At 41.6% G+C, this 11992-nt stretch overlaps 2 protein-coding genes across 2 annotated transcripts in view; both read right to left on the minus strand.

Moving 5' to 3' along the window:
* Nucleotides 1-308: 308 nt before the first annotated feature.
* LOC109464115 (zinc finger protein 525-like) lies at nt 309-4345 on the minus strand. Its single transcript, XM_019761049.1, has 2 exons — nt 3874-4345; nt 309-802 (listed from the first exon to the last, which is right to left on the minus strand). The coding sequence occupies exons 1-2, from the start codon at nt 4343-4345 to the stop codon at nt 414-416; spliced, it is 861 nt and encodes a 286-aa protein (XP_019616608.1). The 3' UTR covers nt 309-413.
* A 6002-nt stretch (nt 4346-10347) lies between these two features.
* The window catches only part of LOC109464118 (zinc finger protein 436-like), a 2106-nt gene continuing 461 nt past the window's right edge, over nt 10348-11992 (minus strand). The window contains exon 2 of the mRNA XM_019761051.1: nt 10348-10981. Coding sequence (XP_019616610.1) covers nt 10471-10981 — 511 coding nt within the window. The 3' untranslated portion in view covers nt 10348-10470. The remainder of the gene's footprint in view (nt 10982-11992) is intronic.

An 11992-nucleotide genomic window follows, 5' to 3' on the forward strand; every position in this document is an offset into this window, starting at 1 on the left:
ACAAGTACAAATCACAAACTAACAAGGAGATGTCCCTTTTCTCACTTTTCATCATGATCAATGCCTCAACAAATGACAGATTTCTTACATCTCAGTGTCCATTTTTGTAGGGGGCATATTCACCATTCAAATTACAAAACACTTAGAAAATCACTAGCTATGAACTGACATTCATGCTACGTCTTGTCTATTTATAAAAAGAATGATTGGTTTTCCTGTGGTCCTCTCCAACATAGACACAGCACCTTAAGTTATTGTTCCGGAAACAGAAAGAGTTATTTAGCTCCCAACAGTGGGGAGTTTGCCTTGTTGGACTTTTGAGCTGCCCTGTATCCACACTTTCACATTGGTAGTCATGTGCAACATTGTGTTTCTCCAAACTGGATTTCTGTGCAGCAGAATAGTCACACTGGTCACACTTGCAGGGTTTTTCTCCTGTATGGGTTGTCATATGTTAAGTCAGACTTTCTAGCTGTCCTGTACCCACACTCCCCACACATGTAGGGTTTCTCACCAGGATTATTGAAGCTGATTGAGTGTTTTGCTTGATGTCGGTACAAATCAGATTTCTGTGCTGCAGAATAGTCACACTGGTCACACTTGTAGGGTTTTTCTCCTTTATGGGTTCTCATATGCTGGGATAAGTGAGACCTGTCAGCTGTCCTGTACCCACACTCCCCACACATAAAGGGTTTCTCACCGGTATGTTTTGCTAGATGTGTGTCCAACATGGATTTCTGTGCAGCAGAATAGTCACACTGGTCACACTTGTAGGGTTTTTCTCCTGTATGGGTTCTCATATGTAGGGATAAGGTAGACTTTTTAGATGTTCTGTACCCACACTCCCCACACATGTAGGGTTTCTCACCAGCGTTATTGAAGCTGACTTGTTGTGCTGCCCCCTGGCCTTGAGCATTGTTTGTTTTGCTGTCACAGTCAACCTGGAAAACCCCGGTGGGAGACCCATCATCTAAGTTCTCGCCAACTCCGGTAGGAGACCCTTGTCCTGTCGTTGCCATGTTCAGCCTAATTGTAAAATGAAGAAATTATCAAACTTAAGCGTTAAAAGCTGCCAATGATAAAATTAGGTTGAAAGAGACTCGGCATCATAGGTTTGGTCTGGTCTATTCGTAATAATATTTCACTGTTTTCACAAATCAGATTTTTCTAGATTTGTAATGTACGGCTTATGGTTGGTTGGTTGGTTGGTTTTCCTATAATGCCACTATCATAATAATGATCATTCTGACATACTCCTTTTCACCAAAGCACGAATTAACATATAGAAATTGAATACAATAATTAATCAATGAACAAGTAAAACAATTAAATACTGGCAGGACTGATCGAGATACTGCAAAAACTATTGAATTCTGACAAAAATGTCTGTACATATAGTAATATTTGAGTGTTGTACATTGTTGAGAGAAAAGAATTGAAGAACCTCTTAAAATTAAATGTACCAGACTATCATCAGAAAGATCATCCAAGTCAGTAATGAAGCCAATCAGTGTTTTCAAGGTGCCAAAAGCGCATTTCGTTGTTAAGTGTAGTTGGGGCAGTGTAACAAAAAGTTACAGAACCTCTAAGTCGTAATACGCTACTCTCATTACGCAACATTTCCATATAATTTCACGTACTCTAAAAAGGCCACTTTGCCTGATGCAAATCGACGTACATTTAAGTGGCGAGGGTCGAACGTATGTTAGGTTTCGCCCCCCCCCTCCCCCTTTAATTCAACGATATTCACATCCTGAAAATGCCTACAAATTATCATCCTACTGCGGTTCTTCTTCCACAGAAATGGTCTTAAACTATTTAAATCAACAGAAAAATACGTTTCTGCCCGTTTCCAAGCCTTACCTGATTCCTATGAAGGTTTTTCTCTTCACGTAAACCGGAACTCGGGCAGCTCTGTCCTTCCGTCGTCTCGTGAGGTCACTGGTTAACTCAATCTGGGTCAAGGGTGAAATTGTCGACCTGCTTACCCACTTTGTACATTTGACGTCATTTGGCACGCTACGTTCTCCTCATAATTTCAACGTTCTGAGTTTCAAACCGACCACCTTAACAACGTAACACGCGCCTGACTTTTGTTTCTAATCTAATACGAGAGGAGAATTTTTTAGAATAAATGTAAAGCCAAACTGTTTGGTCTGAATCTTGATTTCTGTGGTTTATGATGAACTCACCACCTCGGACAATATTCCCAGGGAAGGAAGCAACACAGGAACAAGGAAACATTATGTTCAAGGTACATAACGATTTAATTATTTCAGTGGAAAATATCTGTAGATACATCTTCGGAAAAAAACTACAAAAAAAAAACAACTTTTACTCGTAAAGTTTCGTATACAACATAACTCCTACGTTTTTACAATTGTAAAATTACTAATGTTGGAAACTGAAGCGAACCAAATGCTAGTTTACAGAGTTGACATTTTAGTCAAATATATTTGTTGTACATATAGGCACGCATTTCGTCAAAGTAACTTTTAACAAGAAATCGAAGCTCCATCCATACTATTTCAACGACTACGTTTCATCTATTGTCTACAATCACTTACCTACTCTCATCTGCCGAATAAACATACCCCCCGGAATAAACGTACCCCCCGGACAAATCTTCAAAATCAAATAAAGATACCCCCGGAATAAAGGTACCCCCCGGAAAATTACCAAAATTGACGGGTAACCTGTGTCTCTTGTACTAAAATGCGCCCTTACTGATATATGCACAAATCTTTAACTGTTATTTGCAATTAGGAATTTAAATAGACAAAAAAAAGAGCATTTAATATTTCGTATTTTGATAAGCACCACCCATGACAATAGAACATTCAGACGAATTTATGCACGCGGTGATTGCAAAAACCGGCCCGAAAATGACAAGTTTCTCGCTACAATACGCGTTTATAAACGTCTTCACGTCGATGATTTGTCAATTTTTTTCACACGAAGTTGAAAAAAATTACTGGTTTTCAAAAAATTAATAAACGTACTGTGCAAAATAAGAACGTACTAGGTGGATGCTCGGGCAAAAAAAAATAAACGTACCCGTATGTTTATTTGGCAGATGAGAGTATGTTAAGTACTGATTATATGTATATATTTACATTATCCAATAAATACTTTCAACTTAAATGTTCTTCTACTTCAGTTCTAAATAACTAAAAATATGGTTTCTGTTCTAAACAATTGATACCTACTATTAAAGAACAAAGTGTGCATTAGGCTTCTAAGAAATATTCTTGTAACTGAACCTTTGTTGGGTAATCAGAACGCAGTGGATGCAGTTGAAAGTACATGACAATGACTTTCATAGGAAGAAGGTTTTCTCATTTTGCAAATTTTGGTAATTTTTACAAAATATTTCACCTATTTTTTAAAGAAGATATTGAGCACTATTGCATTATATACTTAATCACGATATAAATGGAGAGAAACTGTATATAGTTAAGAGAAGATTGTGCACACAAATGTCACTACGAGATGGTCACATTTGCAGAGTTGGGGCTTCTGTGTGAATTTTTACATGTTGACTTAGGGCAGCCTTAGAGGCTGCAGAGAAGCTACACTGGTCACACTTGTAGGGTTTTCCTACCGTATGCGCTCTCATATGTCGGGATAAGGCAGACTTGTAAGCCGCCCTGTACCCACACTCCCCACACATGTAGGGTTTCTCACCAGCATGCATTTCTAGATGTTTGTCCAAATTAGCTTTCTGTGCTGCAGAATAGTCACACTGGTCACACTTGTAGGGTTTTTCTCCTGTATGTGTTCTCCTGTGTACGGATAGGTAAGACTTGAAAGTTGTCCTGTACCCACACTCCCCACACATGTAGGGTTTCTCGCCAGAGTGTCTCGCTAAATGATCGTCCAAGTCTGATTTCTGAGCTGCAGAATAGTCACACTGGTCACACTTGTAGGGTTTTTCTCCAGTATGGGTTCTCATGTGTCGTGTTAAGTTGGACCTCGAAGCTGTCCTGTACCCACACTCCCCACACATGTAGGGTTTCTCACAGGTGTGTTTTGCTAAGTGTTTGTCCAAAGCAGATTTCTGTGCAGCAGAATAGTCACACTGGTCACACTTGTAGGGTTTTTCTCCTGTATGGGTTCTCATGTGTCGGGATAAGTGAGATTTGCAAGCCGCCCTGTACCCACACTCCCCACACATGTAGGGTTTCTCACCGGTGTGTTTTGCTAGATGTTGGTCTAAATTAGATTTCTGTGCTGCAGAATAGTCACACTGGTCACACTTGTAGGGTTTTTCTCCTGTATGAGTTCTCATGTGTTGGGATAATTTAGACTTGTAAGTCGCCCTGTACCCACACTCCCCACACATGTAGGGTTTCTCACCAGCGTTATTCAAGTTGACTTGTTGTGCTGCCGCCTGGTCTTCAACATCGCTTGTTTTGCTGTCACAGTGGACCTGAGAAACCCCGGTGGGAGACCCATCGCAGCAGTTCTGACCAACGCCGATGGGAGACCCGTGTCCTGCCATTGCCATGTTCACCCTAATGACAAAAACAATTAAGAAATTATACAGAGTAAGCGTTATAAGCTGTCAATGATAAAATAGAATTTATAGAAAACAAGCTTTAAAAAATTCTAACTTCACCAAGCTTTACAATTTTAACCTAATGCATTACAACGTAACCCAACATAATTCTAACGTGTTGTCTTTCTCGCATTTGAATAAATTTGCTTCTATGTTGTTCCAATCATAATTTGTGAGATCTTACAATCACTCGTTCACACCACCGAGCTCGCTCAAAATATTCTATATCATATTATTTATTACTTCTACGACTACGAATAATGGGTAAAATGACTCCATTCGCTAGGCTGGAAAGAGAGTCGGCAGTATAGCCTATAGGTTTGGTCACCAGGCTTCTCTATTTACTGTTTTTACAAATCAGTTCTACGCGTTTCTAGATTTTGTAATGTACGCCTTGTGCGATTCTTTACAATACAATTAACATTTCTATGTAATTTCACGTACTCTAAAAAGGCCACTTTGCCTGATACAAATCGACGTACATGTAAGTGGCGAGGGTCGAACGTATGTTTGATTTCGCCCCCCCTCCCCCTTTAATTCAACGATATTCACATCCCAAAAATGCCTACAAAATATCGTCCTACTGCGGTTCTTCTTCCACAGAAATGGTCTTACACTATTCCCCTCAACATTAGAATACTTTTCTGCCCGTTTCTAAGCCTTACCTGCTTCCTATGATGGTTTTTCTCTTCACGTAAACCGGAACTCGGACAGCTTTGTCCTTCTGTCGTCTCGCGAGGTCAGAGGTGAACGCCAAGTGGGTCAAAGGTAAAGTTGTCTGCCTGATTACCCATGTCGTACATTTGACGTCAGGTGGCACGTTACGCTTTCCTCATAATGTCAACGTTCTGCGTTTAAAACCAACTACCTTAAGCCCCGGTCACACTGGGCGAACTTTGCTGGAGCGTTCCTTGAACGGTAAATAAAATTCATCACCGCTCGAAACCGCTCACCACCGTTAAACAGAAGTTGGCCCCCGTTAAAGCAACGCCGTGTACGCCCGGCCACCGCTGATGCTGGAGGGGCCCTCCTACCGCTCCGAAAGTTTTGAGCTGCACAAAATATTGCGAGCGGTGAGGAGGGGGCAATTTTCCGCCCCGGCAAAGTTCACCCCCGCTCCACTAACACCCAGTCAAAGTTTGGCATCGCTAGACGCAAGTTCGTGGACGCTTGGGTCCGCTGGGCCAACGCAGAAATCTTGAACGCTGGACCACCGCTGCTTCGCCAGCGTTGCCCGGGCGGCGATTAAACGTTGCACAAACTTTGCTGGAGCGGTTGCAAGCGTTTTACGAGCGGACACGAGGTTGCTGAAACGGTGTCGGGCGTTGAAGCAGCGATCCATGTCGGCAATGAACTTTGGTTTGGCGTTGGTATAGAGGTGTCGGAGCGGTGACGAGCGTTGTCGAAATTCGGACCCCGTCCCTACCGTTAAAGGAACGCTCCAGCAAAGTTCGGCCAGTGTGAACGGGCCTTAAACCGCATGCGCAGAACGCCGCTATACCAACGCTCGCGTCATCGCTTAACTAACGCTCGCCACCGCTATACCAACGCTAAAGCAACGCCGGCTTCAGCGGTGCACCGCTAAGCCAACGCCCGTGTTTTCATTATTTTAGTCCGGTTGCCAAACCCCCGATTTTTGGAGAACCTTGCAAGAGGGTCTGCATGCCCTTTTTCGTTAACCGTTATGGGCTATTTTAATTTACCGTTAATCGTTGCCAGCCCGCTCTAATTCAACGTTAAGCGTTACCAGTATATTCATCGTGAAGCGTTATTGGTCGTTTTAATTCAACGTAAAACGTTATTTGTCATCCTAAATTCAGCGTTAAGCGTTAATGAATAATTCTTCGTTACGCCTAATTTTGCCTTTCAAAGTGCAGGAAAATGCGTCTTTGAAGGTTTAAAAATACAAAATTTCCCGGGAAATGCCCCCGAACCCCCCTACATTACTCGCGCCTCTGGCGCTCGACTCGCACTTCTGCGCTAGGTCCCTTCGGCTCTAGCCAGAAACAGCTTTCCCGTCAATTTCCGGAAGTTTTGTGGAGAGTTACAGAATTTTTTTAAGGGCCGTCAACCTTGACAGGCAAATTAACAAAAATCTTGAGTAAAATATGAAAACATCAGAAGGACCGACAAACACTCTCAACACGATTTGCCTCTCAAAATGCGGGAAATTGCGTTTTAGAAGGCTTAAAAATCCTAAATTTCCCGGGGGAGCATCCCCCGGACCCCCTAGATTACGAGCGCATTTGGCGCTCCACTATTAAAATCCATCGGTAAAACTGGGCAGACTAAAAAAATGCAAGCTGGCCGACGTCGACTCGGACTCCCCTGTATTTGTTGACGCACTCGGGGACCAGCCAGGTGGGAAACACAGGGAACACATATCTTTAATGCGTGCTTCATTACATGTAAGATATACGTAATCTTGTCAGTGATCACCTTTTCTCACAAAGCGAGATACCAAATCCAGTGCAGCTCGAAAAAAAGCCTGACAATTTACCGTTAAGCGTTGCCGACTGTCCTGAATTTACCGTTAAGCGTTATCGGCCCTGCTGAATTCACCGTTAACCGTTGCCAGGACCCCTCCATGCAGACCCTCTTGCAATGCGGTCCATACAAAGTTTTTTTGTTGTTTCTATATCTCTGAGGTGTGCTCTTTCAGAATATGAATGATGCCACTCTGTCATCCTTGGGCAATTCGCACAATACGCAAATTAAGGTGGCCATTACTGAAAATCCAGTTTTCGTCAATATCTCAGTAACTACTCATGGTATCAGAATAATTTTGGTGTCTATCCCCATCTTTTGAGGGATAACGAATTAAATCAAGCCATTTCAGTAAAGATAGAACCACTATTTTTTGCTAAATATGCAAATTTGGGCCGCGCAATATGCAAATTAGGGCGGCCATTACTGAAAATCTGTTTTTCGTCAATATCTCAGTAACTACTCATGGTATCAGAATAATTTTGGTGTCTATCCCCATCTTTTGAGGGATAACGAATTAAATCAAGCCATTTCAGTAAAGATAGAACCACTATTTTTTGCTAAATATGCAAATTTGGGCCGCGCAATATGCAAATTAGGGCGGCCATTACTGAAAATCTGTTTTTCGTCAATATCTCAGTAACTACTCATGGTATCAGAATAATTTTGGTGTCTATCCCCATGTTTTGAGGGATAACGAATTAAATTAAGCCATTTCAGTAAAAATAGAACCATTATTTTTTGCTACATATGCAAATTTGGGCCTTGTCTGTTATTGACGCACCTGGCTGCCAGCAAGGAGGGGTCCTAATTCCGACCCATGTTCCATGCAAACGCACATGCCTAAGTGGTATAGTTTATCTGACCCAAAACCTGTTCAATATTGAAAGACAATTCTAAGTTTACTTAAGTCTAGATGGCAGACGTCTTCTAGCATGAAACGCCGCTTGCGTATGATTGTAGACAATGGCTGTTGGTTAGCTCTGGCTCATATATCTGTGTTGGGTATGAAGTCCTGTCGTCTGATGCTTAGGATCTTCCTCACGCATTCACTATCAGAAGCATCCAGTGATTCCAGTCTCTTTTCTTGGCTGATTTCCATATAGTAGGTTTCAAAGCCAAGCTGGTTGAAGGCTGCTGAGGCCTTTCCAAGTCTACAGTCTAGCTCATTGTCCATCTGTCCTTTTTTGTTGGTGGAGCTCCCAAGGTAGGTGAAGTTCTCCGCCACTTTCAATTTGTTCTTGTCAATGGTCACACTTCTAAGAGGAGCATGTTAATTGATGGCCCTGATGCTGAGCCCAATGCTGTCTGCAGACGGACTATGTTGGTCACTAGGGGTTGGAGATCTCTGGCGTTTTCCGCTATGGTCGGCAAACTTTACCCCCGGCCCTTTTCTCCTGTTGCTTCCCAAGTACCCAGTCGATAGCCACGGGAAAGAGGATCTGTGACAGGACACAACCTTGGAGGATCCGATCACAGGATCTCTTTGAGCGAAAGCTAGCTTGTTGCTCGCAGCTCCCAGAGGACCTTACCTACTGCATCTCTCATGCGGTTCAGTAGGCATTTGGCATACACCTTCACTGGTATAAAAAAGAATTGTCACTCTCCTTAAGTTATCACATTCATTCAGGTTTCCCTTCTTTGGAATGCACACTTTAAGCCTATGTCACAATTCAAGAAGGGGGCCCTCTCGGCGCGTTTTCGGCCTATGTTTTGGCACTACCGAATTCGGAACGGGACCTGGAAGGCAATAGGCGGGGTTCCCGACGGCTGCCGGCCTATTTTTGGCCCCGCGACGTCGCCAAATTGATTTGACTCAAACTTAAAGTCACTTCAGGCCCCGGCGGGCAAGGTACGCCGAAGTGACCCCGTAACCTCACCGGACCCACATTTTGGGCGCGGTGACGAGCGTTGTCGAAATTCGGCCCCCGTCCCTACCGTTCAAGGAACGCTCAGGCAAAGTTCGCCCAGTGTGACCGGGCCTTAAACAACGTAACACGCGACTGACTTTTGTTTCTGATCTACTTTTAAAAAGAGATATTTTAAGGGAATGAATGTCAAGCCAAACTGTTTGGTCTGAATCTTGATTTCTGTGTTTTATGATCAACTCACCGCCTCTGACAATATTCCATCCAAGAAAAAAAGCAATACAGAAGGAAACATTATGTTCAAGGTACATAACGATTTAATTGTGTTAGCGGAAAGTTTCTATAAATACATCTTCTAAAAGCAATGCAAAACAAACAGGAACTTGAACTCATATACAACATAACGCCTACGTTTTCACAACTGTGAAATACTAATACTGTTGGAAACTGAAGCAAGTCGGTCATTTTACACCGATGCAAATTAGCATAAAGATTTTACTACAAACCAAACGCTAGTTTCCTGACTTTATGTTGGTCAAAAGATATTATTGTGTCTGTAAGACATACAGGCAAACACTTAGACAAAGTGAAGTATTAACAAGAAATCGAAGCTCCTTCAATGGCTTCATTCTTACAAACTCAACATTAACTTCTACCTTTCAACTACTGTTTACAATCACTTACCGATGTTAAATACTGTACATTTACATTATACCATCAATACCAACAAATTTTGGTGTTCTACCACAAATTAAGTTAACTTCGATGAAGGTTAGACATCCAGGTAATACGATACGCCAAAAAGCAGTTACTCAAGCAACTGGATATGATTTTGAAAACGTCAGACGTTTCAGCTAGTATCCACTAGCTTTCGTCAGTGACTGAGAGACCAGAGGGGAAATGCAGGTTTATAAGCACAACCTATTTACCTACCAACCTATTTAATTAAGTTTACTGTTCAAAAATTACAAATCTGGTTATCAAATGATGGATTCTTTTCCAAACTTTATAGTTGATAGTTAAAGAAAGTATATTTGTCTGGCTAAGAATTATATTCTTTTTAACTGTATTCAAAATAAGTTTCCTAGTTTTAAATATTTGAATAGTTTAGACAAATTTATATATCTTATGAAATTAGACAAGCCGTGTTTTGTAAGTTCTATATGTTCATTCATCTACAATTGTTTTAAGAAGCGAGAAGAAGTCGATCCTGTAAACAATAGTATTATTTAGTTTGTCTTCATGATCTGTACTTAGCTCGAAAGAGCATAAATGTGCAATAAAGGTCTTTCATTCTTTCATTCATTATTCTTGTAACTAAACCACAGTTTTACAGTGATTAAAATGCAGTGGACAAAAGTGCCTATGACATTTCGTCAGGAAAAACTTGCATATTTGCAAATATTAGTAGCATATATATCTTAAAATAAATCATGTAGTTAGCCTAAATGGTTTCAAAATTATTGTGCTGTATCCGTAAGCTACATATAGTCTGAAGATAGAAAAACTATACTTAAGAGAAGATTATGCACATTAAATGTCACTACGAGATGGTCACAGTTCCAGAGTTGGTGCCTCCGTGTGAATTCTTTTATGTCGAGTTAGGGCAGACTTAGTATCTCCAGAATAGCTACACTGGTCACATTTGTAGGGTTTTTCTCCTATATGGGTTCTCATATGTTGGGGTAAGTTCGCCTTTTGAGCTGTCCTGTATCCACACTCCCCACATATGTAGGGTTTCTCACCGGAGTGTGTTGCTAGATGTTTGTCCAAATGAGCTTTCCGTGCTGCAGAATAGTCACACTGGTTACACTTGTAGGGTTTTTCTCCTGTATGGGTTCTCATATGTCGGGATAAGTGGGACCTCATCGCTGTCCTGTATCCACACTTCTCACACATGTAGGGTTTCTCACCAGTGTGCTTTGCTAGATGAATGACCAAGTCTGATTTCTGAGCTGCAGAATAGCCACACTGGTCACACTTGTAAGGTTTTTCTCCTGTGTGGGTTCTCATATGTTTGGATAAGTTGGACCTCACAGCTGTCCTATATCCACATTCCCCACACATGTAGGGTTTGTCACCAGAGTGTTTTGTGAGATGATCAAATACTAGTAAATGAGATTTCCGTGCTGCAGAATAGTCACACTGGTCACACTTGTAGGGTTTTACTCCTGTATGTGTTCTCATATGTTGAGATAAGTGGTACTTTTGAGTTGCCCTGTACCCACACTCCCCACACATGTAGGGTTTCTCACCAGAGTGTTTTGCTAGATGTCGGTCTAAATGAGATTTCCTTGTGCACTTACAGTTTCAGGGGCTGTCAGAGGGTCTTCTTACTCCTCACTCCTTGTTGATTTAGGCTGGGAGAGACTCTCTGATCGTCGCCATGTTCACTCACTGATCATGATGTACAAAGTAATCCATGGCCATACCCGTCAGTATCTCAGGGACCTGATCTCTCCCGAAGTTTCTTTTTCGACATCGTATGATCTTCGTAATAAATCTAATTTACGGCTACCGCTTTGTCTTACAACTAGGTATAAAAAGTCTTTCATTCCATATGCTACGCATCACTGGAATGGTCTTGATGTAGCTGTTCGATCTCTGAATCTTTCATTGTATAAGAAGTACTTAGTAAAGTCAGTACGTTCCCCTTTTTACCGACATTTTAGCATCGGCCCCAGGTACACCTGCGCATTACTCACGCGTCTCCGCATCGGGACCTGTAGTCTTAACCACAGCTTATTCTTAAGAAATTTAGCCCCTAGTGCTGCTTGTATCTGCGGGTCTCGTTGTGAGAGTGTCATACATTTTCTTTTACACTGCCCTTTATATAATCAACAAAGAGTCACCCTACTCAGCAATCTCCAGAATGTGGTAGGCTTTGATTTTGATGTTTTCAATATGTCTGAACAATTGTTATGTGATATTTTACTTAGAGGATTACCTGATTTATATTATGATACAAACTGTAATATCTTGCTAACCACTCAAACTTATATTGTTGACACCAAACGGTTTGTACTTGATTGATTTATCATATAGCCTACTAAACATTTCTTTGTACTATTTAACG

The sequence above is a fragment of the Branchiostoma belcheri genome, unplaced genomic scaffold (genome assembly GCF_001625305.1).
Source record: "Branchiostoma belcheri isolate BF01 breed outbred unplaced genomic scaffold, Haploidv18h27 scaffold132, whole genome shotgun sequence".
Lineage (NCBI taxonomy): Eukaryota > Metazoa > Chordata > Leptocardii > Amphioxiformes > Branchiostomatidae > Branchiostoma > Branchiostoma belcheri.